General features: G+C 38.0%; 1 protein-coding gene across 10 annotated transcripts in view; it reads left to right on the top strand.

The window, feature by feature from the left end:
- The window catches only part of LOC100119826 (WD repeat-containing protein 47), a 92,223-nt gene extending 69,791 nt beyond the window's left edge, over positions 1 to 22,432 (top strand). For 6 of the 10 annotated variants that reach the window (XM_032595764.1, XM_031931040.2, XM_032595767.1 and 3 more), the window contains 5 exons: positions 10,064 to 10,260; positions 17,674 to 17,843; positions 17,960 to 18,267; positions 18,579 to 18,801; positions 18,902 to 22,432. In XM_032595764.1, coding sequence (XP_032451655.1) covers positions 10,064 to 10,260; positions 17,674 to 17,843; positions 17,960 to 18,267; positions 18,579 to 18,801; positions 18,902 to 19,047 — 1,044 coding nt within the window. In that variant the 3' untranslated portion in view covers positions 19,048 to 22,432. Of the gene's footprint in view, positions 1 to 1,648; positions 3,079 to 10,063; positions 10,261 to 17,535; positions 17,557 to 17,673; positions 17,844 to 17,959; positions 18,268 to 18,578; positions 18,802 to 18,901 lie in introns of those variants that run through there. The other 4 variants (XM_031931043.1, XM_031931037.2, XM_031931044.2 and 1 more) reach the window with 2 other exon arrangements.
- Positions 22,433 to 23,366: the final 934 nt, after the last annotated feature.

The following is a 23,366-nucleotide window of genomic DNA, read 5'->3' on the forward strand; positions in this document are numbered from 1 at the left end:
TGCATTGTCCATCGTGGCTTCGAATCTTTTGTTTACAATGCGGAATTTTTCCATCGACCCAAAGCTGTTGCCAAGCATCAAGAGTGAAAATTCACTTAAAATAGATCGGCACTTTTTATTCGCAAATCGAGTGAAATTTCGCCGCTAAAATATGTATAGAGAGCGCGGCAACATTTACGCAAGCACCAGGCCTGTGTGTAGAAAAATGAAAGTATACACGCCACGAGAGAATTTTGAACCCGGTTGCTCTCGTTATGCACACAAAAATATGTAACAATAATGGGGAGCCGCCTTATATTCACCGCCACAGTGTAAGACAACGCTCGGAAGAAATTCCAGAAGCTCAAGCTGGCTCGCGCTTTCAAATTCTGCTCCAGGCGTATCCTCTCGCGCGAGAGGTTTTTGCGCCATGTCGCATAGTATCGTATATTATATTATTAAAAGCGGCATTAATTCGCGATAGCTCGGTGTAACGAGGGCCGTTGAAAAAGCCGGCTTATAACGCGTTTACGGGCTCAAATTGAGCGAAATTGCGCGCACACTACAGCGCGTGTATAGTGCATTAAAATATAACTATCACGGCTCTTAACAATTTATGTATCGCGCTTTCGATTACGAGTTGGAATTATAATCGCGCTATATTATCAGAAGAAAGAGAAGGCATCGGAGTGTACTGTAAATAATTATGCTAATCTCGCTTGTGTATATGAAGGCTACTTTTCAAGAAGCAAGTAGCTTATTGTTTTCGCGCGTTGACTGCGCACGCTTAGATGGAAGTTTTAAATTGGATCCTAATAAAAAGATCGAAAGTTAGCTTACTTTTACTGATAAAAGCCTGTAATTGGGGAAAAACGTAGCGTTTTATTTTCCATATATATTTGCAGTATAAGTTTCTAATTAGCGCGTTATTTTCAAACTGTTATCCAACCTACTTATACTCGATGTTTGTTTATCTCGAAACGGCTCGGCAAGATTTTCGTCAACCAGATATAAACAACGTCTTATCAACGATATGCATGTATAAGCGTCAAATGTGACCCAAAACTACAGCACTACAGCAACCGAAAAAATGAACCTCGCAAGTTTCACCCGAGCCCCGAAAAACACAATGCAGCTCGGGATCCTCCCACGCACAGCGAAGCGCGCGTAGGAATCTCCGAACGCGGAGTAAGAGTTACGCGGCGCGAGAAAGTGTCTAACACCGTGAGTGTGTGCCCGGGCCCAAGAAAATCGAGATCCTTCCCAGCTGCAGCGACGCCCACGTTTCCCAAGGTGGGGAAACTCTCGACGTTTCGTCGAGCAAGTAAGAGAGAGAGAGAGAGAGAGAGAGAGAGAGAGAGAGAGAGAGAGAGAGAGAGAGAGAGAGAGAGAGAGAGAGAGAGAGAGAGAGAGAGAGAGAGAGAGAGAGAGAGAGAGAGAGAGAGAGAGAGAGAGAGAGAGAGAGAGAGAGAGAGAGAGAGAGAGAGAGAGAGAGAGAGAGAGAGAGAGAGAGAGAGAGAGAGAGAGAGAGAGAGAGAGAGAGAGAGAGAGAGAGAGAGAGAGAGAGAGAGAGAGAGAGAGAGAGAGAGAGAGAAGTGGGTCGTCTCCGCGGCTCGCTTCGCTCGGCAGCAGCAGCAACCGTGTGCTCGAGCGCGCGCGCATTCAGTCTACTCGCGGCGCTTGCACGCAACTCTCAGAATTCGTGGATCGCTCTCTTCACGAGCGATGTTCTTCGCGGTGTTTGAACAGTGAGTTTCGATTAGGAACTGTGACAGTTTTTATCGGACCAGAGGATTCATGGGGATCGAGAGTGAACTGTGAAGATGGCACAGCTTCGACCGTAAAGATCGGTGTCTAGTCTTCATAGGATATCGGACATCGTTCCGCCATCGTCGTTGGAAAGCGGCGAAATTCGCGAGCGCGTGCTCTGCACCGGCGATTCGTCCCGCCACGGTCGAGTGGCTTCTTCTCTTGAGATAATATTTTCTTTTCAAGATACATATTCTTTGCGTGTGAAGCTCATCGCGGCACAATTAACCTTCTTAATTTCCTACAAAAATTGCTATTATCGACTGCTGTTCTTCGATGGATAGCTCGAGAGACCATTGCGGGTAGATGATTTTACACCGAGAAAATCGAAGCAGTGAAACTTGAGGCTTGCTTTTTAACGCATCGTCGAAAATGTATTGGAAATCCAACGATTTTTATTGATCGTGACTGGGTTAATTAATCGGATTCGAGAATAGCTTGCGTGAGCTTCGTTATCTCCCGCACGATTTTCTAGTGCTCGAACTGGAGCCGAGTAATGCCCCTGCATGTGTCGATCACGAAAACCTACAAGACTAAAGCGCCACTTTACTAGGATCGAACGACTCGGAAATGGGGGACATCAGGATACTGGATCCGCGCTTTGGCGCGGACATGAAGCACCACAGACCATGGTCCTCGGTCTACCGAAACTCTCACTCGTCCTCCCGAGGTCCATCATTCTGCTACAGGCCGATGCCTATGGATACCCTCACCCAATGGATGAGTCCAGTCCCAAGCCACGACTACAACTACGTACCCGCTCGGGTACCAGGATCCGGTTCCAACAAGGGCGGAGATTACTACTACCTCACTCCTCTCTACCGAAACGCCATCGCGCCACCGCCGGCTCAAGCTCTGCCCGGTTTTCAAGTTCCGGCACCAGTAGCCGTGTCTCCCAGGATGATGATGCTGGAGCAGGGAGGAGGACAGCAGCCGCATAACCACAGGCCCTCGCGAAACCGAAGTACCAAGAGCTCGGGGTCGGCGGGGATGGGTGGAGGAAGACACAGCGTACCGCCGTGCACCTGTGCCGTGGGTCGCACTAGGTCGTTGGAGGACGTCAGAAGTGAAGTCAGCGAGTGGGAGGAGTACAAGGACATGAACGGGAACAGGGTGAGGACTAGTCCAAAGAGCAATGGGATGAGCAAGGGACATCACGGGAGGAGGTCAATGGAGAATTTGTTGGAAGTCGACGTCGAGGAAAATGGACGAGGTTTCGATAATAATATGAAGCCACCCAGGGGGCACAGGGTGAACGAGAAGCCTGGAAAACGAAGGGGGAGCTATATGGTTCGTGAAATTTTTTCAAATGAGAAATTTGCACAGTCATTAAAACTATTTCGGTACACTTTATATCTATCGATACCAACTGCAAGTGGCGATTATGCACGCGATCGATTGGAAATTTCTAGTTCTCAGTACTCCGAGTGTATAAAGCGTATATTTAAATCAGATATAGCTGTCGAGGCATAACACTAAAAACGTGTAAGCAAAACTAATATATATCGGTGAATGTACACTTACACAGCAATAACGATTGGCTAATATCGGTTATGGGCGCATTTCTAATTTTTACAATTCGCGTCAAGTATTTGGGCGAGATAAGCGCGGGTGCGGTTGCAAAGATTCGCGAAAAGAAGAGAAAACAAGAGGGCGGGGAACTAGCATTGGGCAATTTTAGATTTCCAAATAAGACACTGCGCGGTGTTACAGCTAATTAAACCGAACTTCTCAGCTGCGCACAATTTTTTTTTATTATTCTTTGTCTGTCAGTAGTGTTTGACGTTTTTTTCAGAGTTTGCAAAATAAATCATAGCCGAGATTTTATCCTCTAATACTCCTTGATCCATCGATTATAGGCGCTGTTTGAAATAAGAATAACTCACGTCGACCGGTTTGTATAGACAGATCGCTCGGATAAGAATTTTTAATATTGAATCAATTTCGTTACTCATGATTACAGAGAAAGTTCAAATTGCCGATATTTCAATACCAAAACTGAAGAAAGTGACTGCTTTTATTACCTCGATTTACGGTGCGCAAGATAAGTGCATTTCTTATTTTGAAAAGTCGCATTAGTTCAGCTAGACGTCAACACAGATCCAGATTTTGATTCTCTTATACGTAGATAAGAAACTATTTGACAGACACGACATTGAGGTATGAAATTCGCGCGAGAGAGGAGAAAAAATACGACGGTTTCATCAGCGGAAACTTCTCTTTTGACCGGAGACGAAAAAAGTATGCCATAACCTGAAAGAATGTCAACCGGTTCTTCCGGTCACTGGTCTTCTAATATGCATTTGTCATACATCATTTTTTCGCGTGTACAATTCCATTAGCATTTGAAAAGTTCCGCACCAAAATCAGATCTTTTTTGTTTTTTGAAATCGAGATATATTTACATCACACGTGTGCATGATTTTTACTTACTGTTATCACAACTTTTCATTTATATTTCAATTATTCATTTTGTATTTATACAAATAACAATCTCGACGCAAACTTTCTAATTTTGTCAAAACATCGGTCATCCACATTGTCAAAACATCTCGCGCACTACTTATATCAACCTGCACGTCATGTACAACTTTGTGTATCTGCAGTATTGATCAATCCATATACTGTACAATGAAAAGTGAAAACTCGCCTGCGTAAAAAGTAGCCACATCCTTCTCTCACCGAAAAATCATCGGCAAACACTGTGACGGTGTGTGTTACGAGATCCGCACGGAATCGCTCGGCTAGCTTTGAGGAATTGTATTGTGCCCCGTCAAAGTGGGAATTACCGATTTAGAAAGGCGCGACGCGTAATGACAGGGGGGAATTCGATTCGATTTTTCTGCGTCGCCCTCTCGTTTCTTTCTTGCTTTCTGGAAAAGAGCGCGAAATTACGATGCTCGAGCGACTTTTATCTTGGCCTCTCGCACGCGCGCGCGCTTTGGATTTTTTACTTTCTCCGAATCGCGCGCGGTAGCTCGAGTGCGCATTTAAAAGTTATCGCGGCTTTAATTTACGCGCTAACATTTTTTCGCTCATAATTGGCCGCAGGAGGAAGAATTATAATTTAATAATTTACCAATACACAAATGGGCGGAGCAGGATCTGTCTACCCGAACAGATATTTATTAATATTTCGTTTATGAATACACGTTCGCTCTTGTGAAAACAGACTGAAACTACTTGTTCGGCTATTGAAATTTTTCTGTTTCCAAGAAATGAAGGCATCGTCAGAGAAACTATAGCAGATGTCTCCTCAGAACGACGAACGCGAGCACTTTCGTAAGAGTCTAAATCAAAGCGACGCGTCGCGTCACGGGTCATCATCCGATTTCGCGAAAATGCAGTAAACCGCGTCGACGACCCGATTGCGTTGTGCGGAGAAAAAGTAGCATCGGTAATTATTATGTTCATTCACGGTGATGTGGCATCTCTCCACTGGCACACTCGCGGCCCGCGTTCCACATACTTGCTGCACACAGTGAGCCTATATCGGGGCGCCTGCTGACGGTCCGAGTTACTATATGCTATTCGCGATATATCATGCGTGAAATCGCGCTTCGACGTTGAGTAAGACGTTCCTTTCGACGGGGCTCTCCGACTCTCAGGGCGACTTGTGTATACGCTCTTTTCATTCCATCGCGCGTTTCCTGGTGGCTCATTAGCGATTTGTCGTACAGCAAGTTTGCGCAATGCGGCAGGTTACATTGTCGCGAGAGTTTTATTGTAAGGTGGTGGGAGATTGGATTTAATCGTTGTGTATAGGAAGAGCTTTTGTGAGAAAGAGTGGGATTCGATTCGTTACTAGGAAGTGCACTTTTTCGCGGAGAGCAGTAAATGAGCGCTTCGCTTCAAACGATTCGTTCCGATAATTTTAATGCCGTCGGTTAGTCGCGAACTAGAATGCATTTCCTATATTGTTTTCGAAGGTGTAATAAAAACGTTCGTGTTACCGGGATGTACATCGAATAAACAATAGTCAGCAAACCTCCGCAAATTTAAACAGTTGCTTGATTCTTGTCGTTTATACATGCTTATTTTGATACCCAAAAATACGATAAGAAAAGTGTCTAAATAATGGGTACACGTTGAGCCTCATGTTCACATAAGTCATTAAACGCTTTTAAATCAATCTGTAACAGCAAAACATCAAGTCGCAATTCACTCCGCTATAATTCAGCTTTTCACGATCTGACGAATAGGTGCCAATTTTTACAGTATAGCACCGATACCAGACTCTGAAGCAATAAGTTTTCGATAATGATCAATAAGTGACTCGCCAGTATGCTGTCGCGAAAATGCGTCAGAAATCTCGCAGAAGAAAATATACGTGCGCGGCAGCGATCTTTCTCTCCGCGAGATCTTCATTGGATGATCCTGCGCGGGCCTCCGACCTCGTTCCCACTCATAAACGCAGCCGCGTTTGTACAACAGCTTCCTCGTAAAACTATCGTTTCCAATTTCCTTTCTCAGCCGCATCGTTATTCGTTCTTTTGCGTTTCCTTGCGATTGAGGAAAGTGTATAACCTTTCGGTATTTATCGCGGGGCATTCAATATTTCAGATGCTTGCTTCTACTTTTGCTGCCAATCAATTAAGGATTTTGCGGTGGATATACGAATGCGCTACGAAATTGCAGGTTGTTTAAACGGGTGCATGTGTAATTTGACTATTAAGTTGATTTGATTGTGCCCCGTGTTTTAGTTGAATTGAAAGATAAATTGAAAAAGGAAAAGTTCGACAGCGAACCAAATTATAGATTTATAGATAATTTCCGAACTAGTGATACGGTACTCGTTTGAGCAGTTATTGTTATTTTTGACAGTGGAACCAGAGGTCATTCGACTTTTACTGTTTTTCTGGGATAATAACTTGTTTCTTTTGTTATGTAAACAACTGCCTAGAATGCAACAAAACAAAATTATAATACCATAAAATTACACTTTATAATAGAGTTTATCCTTTAGTTTACGTCTTCTTATTCATAGACCCTATGGTCTTTTACGACGTTACCCACATAAAATTGATTGATCGTTGGGTCATCGGAAACATGAAACTGCCGATCGAAATTGCGCTAAACCGTCATTAGATTACATGTGCGCTTGCGAAAAGTCGCAATTCTGGGTCTTTTTTAAAATTACGGTAGATAATTCGTAACGCGTGCGCGGAAGGAAAGGAAGAAAATTGTGCGTTACTAGGTTCTGCTTATTGCATCTGAATATGTCTTGCAATTATCGTCTTTTTACCATTATTTATTCGTTGCATCGTATTATGAATGTAAAATTAGGCAATTTCATAAGCTGTTTATGACGTAATTTATACATTTCTTAGATATTTCTAATATACATATTATGTTCTTTGTATTAGCCAACGCAAGAGATCCTTATTGATCGAACCAAAAACATTGCATAAACTATTAATCAAAGAAACGTTGAGTTTCTAATAATTGGCTATTAACTTTTTTTTTATTTCCTTCCTCGTTTTCTGCGTGCAAAGACACGATTATTGCCATTTTTCATGACGAAGCAAGACGAGCGCACACGATTTCTTCTTACTCCCCGCTGCGTTCTTTTGTCAATCACTAAACGCCGGACGCTAACATCTGCTTCAATAGTTGGTCTACATTCCTAACCTGTATTTGACCATAACTATAGGAATAAGAGTTTTATCGATAAAATCGAATACAGCGCCTGAAATTCCAAAAATTTAACTTTAACATAATCCATAAAAGCTAATTTTTTATGCACAACGAATATTAGATAGTATTATATTGTTTGATTCACAGATCAATTTTCATTTCATTACCACTTTATTTTAAAATCTCATCTTTAGCAATAATAGTGTTTTCATTAAAATGAAGTGCACGGTTATTGAACTACATTTTAATAGAAAAAGTCATTCCTCCGGGTGAAAGTGCAATAATTAAAACTGCGACAAGGACGAAGTTGTATGTCTCCAGGTTACCTGATCGGATTAAGATGCGTATACTTTCCAGTATCCTAAAACAATCTTGAATAATTAAAATTTCAAATTTCTTAAACACGACTCTTCCAAAATTCTCGGTTATCCCGCTGTTACAAAAACCTATTCTTTGAGCTTTAAATAATGCAGATTATAAAGAGACTCGTACATACATCAGACCTTTTTTTTTTAATACATCGTAATTTTCAATTGATAAACCAAATCCATCACTATGATCAGTCAGGCCACAATAAGCCCACTGTTTTTGCTTCGCAATCAACTTATCTACAGTTAAATCTTGTTAACAGCCAATAAATATAAATCCACGCAAGCACATTCTCATCAGCCGCTAACAAAAAAGAAAAACACACTCTACTCTCATCGCAAACGACTACCTTTCAGAGTGCAGCCGGAAACTCCTCCGCGCTAAGACCTCCATCAGCAAAAAACAACGTCTTTCTAAGACTCCTTGCGCCATATCTCGGAAACAGCATCGGTCTGCATTTTTACCGTTAAGGCAGTGCGCACATACACACGCAGAACCTACTCATATATGCATTATAAACGCGAGCACAGCGATGCGTTATTAACCGCTCATGTTCGTCATTATGCGCGTCTCGCACGGGCTGCGCAGATAACGAGGGCCAAATCTCATTTGGCTTGCTGATGAGCTGAGATGATCGGCATTGATAGTGTATACAGATATAGAGCTACTGCATGCGAAGTCGAGAAAAGGCGAAGGGCGCGGGAAGTTCGAAAGTAAAAGCGTGCCGGAGTGCCGTTGTTGTGTTATGATGGCTGCCAAGGCGCAGGAGATAATCGAGTCTTGAGCGAAGTGTATTGGGCAATTTTGATGATACTTTGTTTGCTTGGGATTTTTTTTCGATTATTTGAAAATTTTAAGCCAAAAGATGATTCATATTTTTATTTATTTTAATCATGTGTTTATACAATCAGATTGATATTATGGAAATAAGAAATTTATTTACTTGTCTCAAGTTACGTGGTAATTGTCTGTTCTAATTGTGAAACTACGAATCCCAGATTATGAGATATCATTGTTTTAACATGTTTTGATGATTGACATTTCTGGCATTATTGAGAGTTTCAATGATCAATCTACCTGAGAGTCATGCATGACGTCATGCAAGATAGTCGCGCAACTGTCTAATCATATCTCGGTGTGCATTATAAATAATAGACGGATACACTTTATTATTTTTATCTGGGGCTCTTATATATCTGATACTCATCGGCCTTCGCATGATTTTATCTTTTTCTGAACATTTCTCCAATGCATGTAAAAAGATGTTAATCATCAATAATATAGCATACCACGAATCACGATGCTCTCTGTCATGAACCATGCTTACTAGAATCCGCTCAAAAGAGTTTGAGCTGCCACCAGCCAGATCAGGAGCAAGCATAATAACGAATATTTCGCATTCGTTTTTATTGTGTTTATTCATCATTTTTCATGGCATCTTGATAGTAATTATATCTTCTGAAAAAAGTTATTTTGTTATTTATTGCGCTATATTTGACTCCTTATCTTTCAGGTTATTTTTTCAATTGGATATGATTGATACAATTATTTTGATTTTTGCAAATATTGGAAATGATTGGTTTAAAATATTTTATAATAAAATTTGATGTCTCTGATCTCATATAATACCTTAAGTATGAGCTAGTAGTATGAAGAGTAAGAAACACGCAAACGTCGTTCTTCTCTGATATCTCAGTAGCTATCGACGTTATAACAGTTGTATGCTCGCACATTTTGTGCTCATCCGCTAGGATGTCCAACTTTCTAGTTCTATTCACGGTTTCATCATTCTTTACGTTAGCTATCATATCCTCCGGAAGAAGTTATTTTCGAATAGTTTAGGGATTCAAGGATTTACTTATCTCTTATGTTTTAATGTTTTATATAGCATGTTTTTAAAACCAATCAACAATACATAGTATATGCCTTGGATTACCGCAGTATTGTAAATTGTGCCATCCTCGTACAAATCTAATCATGATGAATGTTAAATCAACCTTCATGTACCTATACTAACACTTTTCAAATTCCATATCAAATTTTAACAAGGTTCTTGTTAATTAACATATGCATCAAAATAATGATTTACTTATATAAATAAGTTTCATATTTTAAATGTTTCTATCATTTGCACAATATTATACGATTTTTTTGCGACAACTATTATATTTTAAATAAACCTCTTTCCAAATACACATACAATTAAATCATCCAATTCTTAACTCAATCCAAATCACAACAATAATTATTTGTAATATTTGTATTACAGCAAGAGCCAAGGCCTGACCTAGACACCAGCAACGGCAGCAGTGGTTCTGGTCGTCCGAAATTTGTAGCTGTCACGGCCCTCGAAGATGTGCAGGCAGTGCGTTGCGCAGAATTCCATCCGCACGGCAAGCTCTATGCTGTCGGCTCAAATTCCAAGACGCTGCGGATATGCGCGTATCCCAAACTCCATGACGTTCGGTTAGTTTGCTTTTATTTATTATCGCGTGTATTAGTTGGTTGCTTAATTTTTTTTATCGATGATAAAGAAGTTTTGTCTTGAATCTACTTTCAAATTTAAAGTTAAAAATAATTGTTTTACATAAACAATATGTGATATCCATAAACGTTTTGTAGATTCATATGTTTACAGTTGGAAAATATTTTGATGGTCATAAAGTTTAATGTTGGCTTTGTATTTAGCAGACAAAACTTCGCCATGACCTATAAAATAGTCGATTGTGCAGCTTTCTTCCAATGGATATAAGAAAAGTATATATTATGATGTTCTGAATCACGAAGAGAAAGCTACGCAAAGTATCCAACTTTTGTTTTACTTCACGGAATGCATGAGATTTTGTACTTTTTGCGGCTGACAATATTTACACTATAACATCAATACTGCTAAGCCTACACGCATCATACACAAAATGACTAATTTTTGCACATATTCACTTTTGCAACAAAGTACAGATTATGCTGGATTAGGGTTCAAGCGCACGTATGCAGTAGATCATTGATAATATCAAGTATAATTATATTTGAATTTTCAAACTGCGAAAGTACATGCCAAAGTGAAAGTCAAGTTGAGATTTTTCTATATTCCACACTGATAATTATCTAGATACTTCAAAGCTTTTCTCATTGTCCATATACACAGTTCCTTCTTGTCTGTAATTACACATCGAACGGTACTGTGTAAAATTGGTATGTGCGAATTTAAAAGAATTTTCACAAGACCAAACATTGAAGCTGAATTCTCCAAAGCCTACTGATTAGAGCATCTCTAGATATTACTGACTTAGAGAAGAGTAGAGCAATGTCCTCTGTTAAAACGAGAAATCGCGAGGCGGAAGATTGGCACCTGTCGCCCGGGTGAAAATTCACGCGCCGCGGCGGTAGCAACTCTTATTTCCTTGAGTGTTACTGCCGGTATAACGTCGTTGACGGGCACCTTGGCATGTGAAGGCTGCGGCGGATGTTTGCTAATCTATTCTTCATAAATTACTCGTAAATTTAGGAAGATTAATTTTTACAATTTGGTCGTATAGCGATGGTCATTAGCTGTTGCATTATCAGCTGATTGCTGGCTATGCGGGACAATTTATATTGAAATTTTAATCCCATCGAAATGGTTTTCAATTTTAACCATTGATCGTGTTCATGGAGGAAAGCGATGTTTAATATAAGCAACCGTTAAGAGAGATAAAAAACGGTATACGCACTTCGCCGATACGGTTCAAGAACTTGCCATAAAAAGTGTTTCTTGCTATATAATCGACCAACGACTACTTTGTCAATTATTTTCCAGTCGCACATACAGTAGAGCATAAACGAATTAACCTACTCCAGAGCAATGACCGTGTGCCTTACCCTATTATTGGAGTTACTGTTACAGCTTAAAAGTGCACTGTTGAGATAATAGATCGAAAAGTTGCGTATTACCGGAAAATATTTCCCCAAACTTTAACGAATTCGTACTGTTTTAAAAATAAAACCAGTCGTTATTCCAATGTACTTTTAAAAGGAAAGCTTAAAAATGGATTGCCTCGAGTACCTGCGCGTAAATACAGACATTCTTCAAAAAGTCAAAATAACCCTATCACATACAAGTGTGTGAAACTCACGGCTACTCAAAATAATGACTTACTTACGCTTTCACAAGCCACTTAAAAATTCATAACCGCGCGCCCACTGGCTAATTCCCTAAATCTAAAAAAAATTCCCCACATCCTGCCTCATCCATTAACATAAGGCCGTGTGTGTTATAAAAGAAAAGGTGCCTACGTACAGATAACGCCAGCGTGTACTGCGGTCAGAGCATGAGTCCCTCATAGCAAACGGAGCGCGCAAGGCGAACAATGCGACCGAACGGGAGCGACATGAAAACGAACATAGCGACGCCGCCGCGCTTCTTCCTCTGGCGTCTCGTCGGGTGTATCCTTTCCTTTTTTCGAGTGCGAGCGAACGCGAGCAGTGAGAAGCGCGAGGAATAATAAAATAATAAACCAGCGTGGATTTGAGTTGTCGAGTGCACTGGAGGAATGACGGCTTCAAGCTTTGAGAAAGTTTCGGTGAAAAGATAAACCCTGCGATGCTCCTTGCTTTCTTCGATAGACGACGTCATATTTTTTCTCCTGTCGTGGAATGTATAATTTCATTGTCAGATCTTTTAGCTATAACAGATTTCTTATGGATTGGATAGTGAGCATAAAGTAAATACTATAATATGCAGTGCGTATAAGTATTCTGTATCAATGGGTGATTAGAAAGGTATAGCTCGCTAAATTCACTACTGCATTTTAATGTATCATAGGTCGAACAAGTTTTAAGGACAGGATTTTGTAACTTATACTGTTCGAATAAATAAATCAAATGCTGATTCAATACTGGAAGGAAGTTAAATAAGCGCGATGTTTTCTCACTACCTTTCGTTAAAGTAGAAAATCAACGAATCAAGATAATTTATATAGTAGAGACTATTATGTTTCACAAGTAATTTAATCTAAGATAAAGTATACAAATACTACTTTCCGTAAAAAATGAATCAAGTAGTTTGTTTGTTGCGCAAAAAAATAGAAAGCGCCTTTTTGGCAATTGTAAATCAAGAGATAATTATTAATCACACTAACTCATGTAAGTAATTTAATAAGAGAAACGCCTGCATTTAGGTGTATTAAATCTCGATAAAACTAGTTTTGATTCGAAGAAAAATTAGCGCAGAAAGAAGGAATTTTAACGATCTTCTATGCTTGCTGCTGGGCTTTTAAATTTCTTCTCTCGTATTAAGAATCGTGGAGAAAAATGAAAACCATTTCCTGATCACCGGACTCATACTCGCCTTACTATACCACAATAAATTTTCGAGATAGAGAAATGCTCGCGGATGTGTTTGTTGAAGCGAACGTTAATTTACAAGCGGAAGCTCGAGATTTCTTACCAACTTGCATATTAAGCACTAGAGTAATGGGTAATCAGCATAAATTATTACTCTGTTGACATCTCAGCACTTTTCCATAATTACCTATACCGAGTATAAGACATTTTAAATTTCAAATTGTTGTGCGGCGTTCAAGAATAAAAAAAAACAACAACAGCGAACTTTCGTCTTACGTAGAACGGAAACGTTATTAATAATCGCCGATACAACTTTCCGTCTAATGGCAGCTCTTATTTGGCATTCCGAAAATGAAAGTATTTTTTTTTCAGACAATAAATGCAACTAAGTTGTGTAAATGAAGTAATGAAACTCCCAGATCGTTAGGGAAAAAACAGTGTGGAGATGTCAGCGCGGCTGCTCTGGCGGTAGTGAGAAAACACAACGGTTAATTAAGATCGGTGCAAGTCTCTTCTCTTCTCGCGCGATGAGAGAAAGTTTCGCGATCTCTGTTCCCCTCGCGCCTGTGTTTCCTTCTTGCACGTGTTGCCGTCGCTGCAGCTATAATACCGAGCGCGATCGTCTTTTCCATTTCTTCGTGTTCGTCTTTGTTCATTTTCACATGGTTTATGGCGGAGAATGATTAATCAATTAAGAATGAAAGTTTTATATATATATATATATATATATATATATATATATATATATATATATATATATATATATATATATATATATATATATATATATATATATATATATATATATATATATATATATATATATATATATCAGCTGGGAAGCTGCTTATTTCTAGCTGTAGTTTTTGAATAATCGATTCTTATTACGAAAAATTTCACTGCAAAATAAATTTTTTTTCTTATAAAATGACTTACTATCTGGAATTCTGAGTACTTGTATATAATATCAATATTTTAGATATTCACCCTAGAAAGGCTCTGGGAACTGGGTAAAGTGCGTGTACTCGAGCAGAGCATCAACGCGGCTCTCTCTTTTTTTTTTACATGGCATTTGGAACTCGAAAGTTCATCGCCTCATCTACGCAAGCCTTCCACGCTGCCCTATCTTGTGTCAACCCCACCCAAGATGCACCTCTCCGATCGACACCCACCCGTCCTATTTCTACTAGATCCGCTTTTACGTTGTCCTCCCATCTACGTCTAGGTCTACCTAGAGGTCGCGTTACCATCGGCCTGCCCTTCATGACACGCGCTGCCGTACGGTCGTCTCCCATTCTCGCTACGTGCCCTGCCCATCTCAATCTGCGCGATTTTATTATTCTGTTAATATTTGGTGACGCGTACAGATTGTGTAACTCATCATTGTGTAGTTTCCTCCATTCCCCGGTTTCCTCATCTTTCTTCGGCCCGTATATTTTTCGCAAGACTTTATTTTCAAATACCCTAAAACGGTTGTCCGCCTGCTTAGTGAGAGCCCACGTTTCGCACCCGTACAGAACCACCGGCAGTATTATTGTCCTGTATATTCTTATTTTAACGTTTTTAGACAACAGCCTCGACTTAAGTAAATTACTCACGGCGTAGAAGCAAGCATTACCCGAATGGAGTCTCTTATTTATTTCGACATTAATCTCGTCATCGTCGTATCATTTATGGTCGTACCCAGATACCTGAATTCGCTAACCTTTTCCAAAGTAAAATTCCCGACTCTGAGATCTTCCTCCCCTCTGCAGATGCCTAGCTTATCCACAATCATGTACTTTGTTTTTGATTCACTTACTTCTAACCCTGTATACTCCACCGCTTTTATGAGGATTTCCGCGTTTCTTGTTGTATCTGCGTTGTTCCATTAAGCGTTGCGCCCAGCTGGCTAACCTGCATTTTTCTAACGGCATACTCTAACGTTAAGTTGAACAGCACCGTAGAGAGCCCATCCCCTTGTTTTAAACCATCGCGTATCAGGAAGGGTTCTGATACATTACCGCCTACTCGGACCTTTCCCGTGCTTCCGTTCAGACATATTTGAATTAATCTCACGAGTTTTTTCGGTACACCGAGAAGTACTAGAATTTGATACATTTTGCTTCGCTTAATAGAGTCGTACGCTTTTTTAAAATCTATAAATAGTTGGTGTATGGTTTCGCAAAATTCCCACTTTTTCTCTAACAACTGTCTTATGGTAAACATTTGATCGCTCGTCGATCTGTTGCGCCGAAATCCGCACTGATAATCTCCTACTATATCTTCCGCGAATGGAGTGAGTCTAGCTTGTATTACGTTTGACAGAACTTTGTAGCACGTTGCTAAAAGTGAAATACCCCTATAGTTATTGCAATCTGTCTTATCCCCCTTTTTAAAAATCGGTATAATGATAGATTCCTTCCAATTTTCGGGTATTGTTTCATTTTTCCAGATGGCACATACTAGTTTATAGATTTTGAAAGTGAGCTCGACGCCCCCATATTTGAGTAACTCAGCTGGTATAGAGTCATTTCCCACGGCTTTGTTGTTTTTTAGTTTTTTAATCGCGGCCTCTACTTCTTGGTAGCTCGGTTCCTCCACGTGGGGTTCAGCAGTGTGAATTTCGTCCCCTAATTCTTCGCTATTTTCGTGCACGTTTAATAATTTATCGAAATAATTTTTCCACAGCGACAGTAATTCGTTGTCATTTGTTACGAGGTCCCCGTTTTCGTCCTTCATCAATTGCGCTCTACTCCTAAAACCCTTTCTGATGGCGTTAATCCCTCTGTACATTTCGCGGGGGTTATTTTCCTTACTGTTAGTTTCTATTCTCCTAATAAGATTCTTTTGATACTCCCGCTTCTTATTTCTGTAGATCGCGCTCGTCTGTTTCCTTACGTTAGAATACTCTTCTACGGTCCTATCGCTTCTATTTTGTAAGCTATATAATTTAGCCTTTTTGCGCCTTTCAAACCAGAGTTCGCACTCTTCGTCAAACCATGGTTTGCTCTTTGGCTTTTTCTTTTTACCCAGTACTTTGTTCGCGGCCTCTTTTACCGTTTTTTCGATGTCCCCCATAAGCTATTCGGTTCGTCATTCCCCTCCGGCGATGTGTTTGCTTCTTCAAGTGCCTGAAACCTGTTATTAATTTCTATCTGGTACCTAATTCGCTCTGTTCTATCTCGTAGTTTCTCAATATCGAAGCTTTCTACCTTGTTTGCTCGCTTACTATTTTGATTCGCTACTAGTCTAGCTCTTAATTTGGCTACTACTAGGAAGTGGTCCGAGTCGCTATCTGCCCCTCTGTAAGCCCTTACGTCAAGAACATTAGTATGACGTTTTTTTTCAATGAGGAAATGATCAATTTGGTTCTATGTGGCCCCGTCCGGCGATGTCCACGTTGCCTTGTGTATGTTCTTGTGCTTAAAACACGTAGTTTTGATTATAAGATCTTTTGCCGCCGCGAAATTTATGACCCTAATACCGTTATCATTGCTGGCTTCGGGCAGGCTTTCCTTACCTATAGTAGGCCTAAACATTTCCTCCCTACCTATTTTAGCATTGAAATCGCCTAATACTATTCTTGTGTCGTAAGACGCGAACTGGTCGATTACCTGCTCTAAAGTTTCGTAATAGAGATCCTTAGCTTCTTCTTCTTTGTCCTCCGCAGGACAGTGTACATTAACAACGCGGCTCTCTAGGCAAGAAAAACAGTTTGAAGAATCGGCCGTATTACAAACGCGAGCGAAATGTAGAGGCGCAGAACCGCTCGAGAGAAAACGAAACTTATTAGTATATATAGCGCATTGGGCGCGCCGCATGCGCCATCATATTTCATTTTTACCGTGTGTTTGAAATTGCGCTGGCTCTCTATCAAGTATCTGTTAGTGTTGATCCGCAGAGATTTTGCGATCAGTCGATTTCAATCGCTTTGTAAAAGATTGAGCACTTGCCAGTTTCTATTTCTTCTAGTTGGGAAATTGATTTGACGCAATAGCCGAGTGTGAGCGTATATCTTTGCAGATATTTGTAGCAATATTAGGAAAAGCGAAAGCTGAATTTATATTTATAATTTCTAGTGTAAATTCTAAACAGCTCTTATACTTTCGATGCCGAAGCTTTCTATGAGAATATGCTCGCTAATATTGATGCATTGAAAAATTTCAATTTCGACTATGTATTGAGTTTTAGGCTAATCGTAAACTTTTTGACTTTGTCTGACAAACTACTTATATTATACGTACGTACATACTTGCAAAACAAAATTACTCAAACTATCGATCAACAAAAACAATTTACAATAATAATTCGTTGATCTTATCGTGAAGTAAATTAAAAATGTTTATACTGACTTTAAACTCTTATTTTTGTAATTAATTTTACTTATATTTTGCACACAATACATTAAACCCATACTTTTTTTATTTCAAATGCAAGCTTCAAGGCTTTCACTGCAAGGTGAAAAAAAATTTGTTATTTTTACAGTAGATGACTTTTTTGATTATAGTTTTTTTTACTCACCAATTAAAAGCCTTTTGAGCAGCTAATCAATTAATCTTTTAATCGTGATTATAGGGAAGACCATCAGACATATCAGCCGACGGTTCTCTTCAAGAGAACGAAACATCACAAGGGTTCGATATACTGTCTGGCCTGGACGCCGGACGGTCAGCTTATGGCTACCGGAAGCAACGACAAAACTGTGAAGCTCATGCGATTCAACGCTGACAATTCTAATCTTGAAGGTACAATAAGATGTTTTCATTTTAATATTTCTCAGAGTTAATTTTTCAAAAAAAAAAAATAATAATAAATGAACATATAAATCGTAGCCTCTAAATTTTCATTTTCGGTATTGCAGGCCAAGAAGTCGAGCTTACGATGCACGATGGCACAGTGCGCGATCTTTGCTTCCTCGAAGACACATCGAACAAATCCAGTCTTTTGATTAGTGGTGGCGCAGGCGACTGCAAAATCTACGTTACCGACTGCGCCACAGGCACTCCCTTCCAGGCTCTAAGTGGTCACAGTGGACATGTGCTGACCCTTTACAATTGGGGCGGCGCTATGTTTGTCAGCGGTTCTCAGGACAAGACAGTGCGATTCTGGGATTTAAGGACACGTGGCTGTGTTAACATGCACACACCAGCCACCGTCCCTGGTAGTAGGGTAAGTTTATCTTTTAGTTCATTTCTTAATTTGCACCTATTAGGCGAGTTTGATACATAATCATTGGCTCCGTCGGTAAAACAGAATGCAATGCTTATTACTGACATTTTTATTTTTTCTCGAATCAGTCTATTTTTATATCATCATCCTAAGATGTTTTTGCCATTTTTTTTGGTTCAAGGTATGCTTGCTAATTTAAACTTTGCGTAGTGGAATAAGTTATAAATGAAACCTCTTGGGATGATTTGTATTCCACTCATTGGTAGGTCTCAGTTTATTACTCGTTTAATCAAAATTTGATTCCGTTAAAGGTTGGTAGTCCAGTGGCTGCACTCTGCGTTGATCCATCAGGTCGACTGCTTGTTTCTGGTCACGAGGACAGCAGCTGCGTCCTTTACGACATTCGTGGCGGCAGGACGGTGCAGTGTTTTAAACCTCATGCTGCCGATATAAGAAGTATCCGATTCTCGCCGTCAGCTTACTATCTTCTCACTGGAGGTTATGACAACAAACTCGTACTCACAGATCTGCAGGGTTGGTATATTTTTCAAAATTCATGCATAAGTTCGTCCAAGATTTTAGACTTAAATATGAAAAAAATATAAAATTTAAATTAATAACACATTTGTTTTAGGTGACTTAACGATGCCTCTACCGAGTGTCGTCGTTGCTCAGCATCAGGACAAGGTCATATCAGGTCGCTGGCACCCGACAGAGTTCTCGTTTCTTAGTACCTCCGCCGACAAGACAGCGACGCTTTGGGCATTGCCGCCGGTCTAATTCACTAGCACTCATCGTTTTGTTTGTAAATTTAACGATTATTTGTTAAGAACTTCTGTTTTTTCTTTCGTCGCGAATTCATGATTAACTCAAATTTATAAATATTGTAATTCATGAGAGATGAAAAAATGAGCGAACGAAAAAAAGTTATAACGTGTGATACTCCTGGAAGAAATGAACAATGCTGGCGCTCGCAAAGCAGCGCTCTATTGTAATCTGATGTTTTGTAAAGAAATTCGTTTCTGCTTTTGTTACGAATGATGAATATTTCTACGCAATTTTCTAACAGGAATTTTTCAAAATTTTTAATAAATTTTGAAGAATTTAATATCTTTGATGATATTATTTTTTACGAATGCTATTAAATTTGTTAAGTCAAGTTTAGATTATATAATAAATCCGTTATGGTATGTTTAAAAACAATGATAAAGCTTATTTTCAAAAATTTCATTAAATATTTATATTTCTTTAGATAAGATGTTCATAATGCGTTAATAATTTGCATACAGGGTAAGAAGTAAAATACGCGATTTTTACTTCAAACGAGTTATTATCATCCCTGATTTATTCTAATTTATTATAACATACATTTTAGCTACAAATTATTCAACTCTTTTTCTTCAATCGTTGACTCTTATGGCTTTAAATACAAGAAGGGATAAATTATAAAAGTTTTTTAAACTTCGTTTTATCTAAAAAATTAAAATGAACACTATTTATATATTACTTTCAATTAAATTAAATCTGTTGGAGGTCGAAAAATTAATGTTAATAAAATAAAAAAAGTATTAAGAAAAGTAGGCATCATCGAATCGATTACCATGTTTATATACAGCAACATTTCAAAATAAAATATTTTATGTTTTCGCTCGCTAATTAACCATGACCAATTTAAACAAAGAAAAAAGTAGGTACTAGCGATTTGAAGAGGTTTTAAATAAATGCGCGATGGAAGAGATTAAAAACAGACACAAAAGGGTATTGTGCGACTGGTAAATTTATATTACTGCAACCACGCCGATTTGTTTTAATATTTAATTTAACGAACGTTAAAAGAAAAACTACCGAACGTACATCGTAAAATCCAAAAATTGGTTTTTGACTGTTAATTTTAGATAGTTACTTTAGTTTGCTATTGATAAATTTAAAACAAACAATTAGCTTTATATTAAACTATCTAAAATTGACAATCTGAGAACAATTTAGCCTTGTACTTGTATTTTTTAAGCATTGAATATTGCTACAAGAGATATTTATAAAATGTAGTGTTTGAACAAACAAGAAACCGTTATTTCGAAGTAATACAATCGAGCGTCAAAAAGACGAGAATCATAAGACTGGTTGGTCATCATCTTTGATCGAGACAGGACAATGTTGAAATTTTTGATGGAACGGTTAAACACTCTTGTTTTAGAGAGCTTGTCCCGGTTATTGATAATTTATAAAAAAAATCCCTTTGTGTCTTACACATGCTATGTTATTTTTAATCGTCATTAATTATTAAATAGTTAATCGATCAGTTTATTTCGCATGTAAATATGTTAGTGCTTAGGCTTAAGAAACGTTTCATTAAAGCGACAGTTAGAAAATACGTACTTGTGTACAGTATAGGTGTATCGTTTTCTGTAAAGGAAGAAAGCCTATTACGAGGAGTATATCAACTACTCATTTGTCTACCTAAGTCAAGTCAAACTTTATTTTTCGTTTTCGATTTTTTGTAGCGTCAAGTAAACTTTTTGTAGCTTGTTGGTACGCAATTGAAATAAAACGAGATTTTTAGCGCTTTAATGTGGTTAACGCATAATCTTCTAATTTAGCCAAATGCATGGAATAAACCCACTAGTAGAGTAACAGGCAAATTTAATTCATATTCGTATAAGACCAACGTTTTTATTTGAAATACCAATAGAAGAAGACAAACCATAATTTTTGTTTTCTAGAAAGTGTCGGTTTTAATTAACATTTATAGAAATGCATTAAAAAATGTTGTTCAATAATTAATATACAGTGTATACAATTAAATTGAAATTCGTTTGTCGAGGTGACTGAATGCTTTACTGTTACGCGTACCTTATTGAAATACGATTTCATAGTTACTGCAGATTCATTGAGTTAAGTAGATCATAGATCGAATGATGAATTTGTTTGACTTCCAAATAGGATATTTACGCCAAATTATTTATACAGGTAGAAAATATTGTACACGTAGGTAAATATCAGTATAAAAATATAAACGTTTGTGCCCACTTATATGTAAGCGTATAGAAGAACCGATGAACAAACAATTAAAAAAATGCAAAAAATAAAAAAAAAACGTATAAACTAATATACTTACCAATTTCTCGCATAGAAAGTCTGTAGCGACTTTGATACAGTGTGGTTAGCAAGCATTGTGAAAGGTACTGGAGAAAAGAGTACAAAGCCGCAAAGAAAAAATAAATGCGAGATCATACGTAACTTTTAAAGCGAATAAAAACATTATATATAATCCGTTATACCTTGAGAAAGATCCTTATCAGCATAATACGTAAAACTTTTGACAAATCGATCGGATACTTATTGTTTTATATTTCTAAAGTCTATACATTTTTATTTCTTTGAAATATAATTTTTCATGTCTAATAAAGTTTTATTTAAATATTTACTTGATTATTCTCAATTGGATAGATTTATAAAACGAAATCTATATACCTTTATCAGTATCTGAAAACATCATATAAAATACAAACGAATCTAAATATCTCATAAATGAGAGAGCGAGAATCAATGTACGGTGTACCAAGGAACTGTTAATTTACCTCCGACAGTGTGAAGTCGCACCTGGCGCCTAGAGCGCTGATTTAATTTTTTTACGAGTGTGTGATGAAAAGTTATTGAAATCTTTCGTCCCATCGAGGGACAGAGATACGAGTAGTGAAAAGGAAGGAGCATCCGCTTTTTGCGTAGCAATTTGTCGTGCCTTCTGTCGTGGCTGCTTTCGGCGATTTGCGATTTATTTTTGTATCTCAATCTTTTAGTCCCTCTTTCAAATTTTACACACGAATGGACTTATACATATAAATACATATATCCACATCGCCAAAAATCTATTCAGCCCCTATCTCACCTTCCTTTCCCGACAATTCCTTCCTCTCCGTGAACACTCCAAGTAAGGTAGACGAAAAAATCGTGCATGCATATCAGCATGATATTCAAATTTTGCAAACATGAATATACTGATACGTGAAACGTTGGAGAGGAGATTTATAAACACAGACGAGTCATTTATTGCAAGATTGCGCTGACAACGTATGACTTACAACTTTGTACTTTTTCTGTAGATATGACATGATATGTAACATTGTCACATTTAATTTAAACAATAAACCTTGCATTATTTAAAATATTTACTGTTTTGATGTTTTACATTTATATATATATATATATATATATATATATATATATATATATATATATATATATATATATATATATATATATATATGTATCCACTGACTTTAAAATTATGATCGAGTGTATGATTTATGTTCGAATTTTTCGCAAGAGATATATATTTACGATTCCTCGACTTCGGTAGGTATATTTGTAATAATAAAATGAAGTCCTATGATTTTTTTGACAATGATCCGAGTGAAGCAATTTATTTCTATATGCAAACATGTATTTAAATAATTTATTACTTAGGCTTGAATTTTTAGTCAATGATGGACATTGAATACCAATTTTCTTCTCAGGTGACTTTCTTTATGATTAAAATTCACATTCAAAGCCTTATAAATTGCTTGGATCATTCCTAAAAAATCATAGATATTTTTAAAATCCCTGGTAGCAGCGTTCCTGAGAAAGTATCTGGAAACTACCGAGATTTTTCAAATCTAGCAGGTTTCCAAAGTAGAATCTAGATGAAAACCCCGATAAATCAGACATGATTTCTGGAAGAAATCTCGGTAGAATTTTTTCTCCACTGTGATTTGTTCATATAACCTTACTTTTCACACCAATGATCCTGCTCTTCATTGACATTGTTTGAAAATATTCATAAATTGATGAATATATATACCCTATAAATTCATCTACAATGTCTTTTAAAGGGGAAACATGATTTTTAAGGTGCACATTAATAGTGAAACCTAACCCTACACATGCATGCTCTCATACATGACAGTATGTACAGCATTGTGTACTAACTGACTTTGTATCCCTGTTAAAAATAAATACATATTTTTTGTACGTATCTTTAGTACGTACTATAAACATGTAATTTGCCTGGTAATACGTATTAAAAATATGTACTGATTTGGGACTGACTATTTTAAATA

Source organism: Nasonia vitripennis, chromosome 1, assembly GCF_009193385.2.
Source record: "Nasonia vitripennis strain AsymCx chromosome 1, Nvit_psr_1.1, whole genome shotgun sequence".
Classification (NCBI taxonomy): Eukaryota; Metazoa; Arthropoda; class Insecta; order Hymenoptera; family Pteromalidae; genus Nasonia; species Nasonia vitripennis.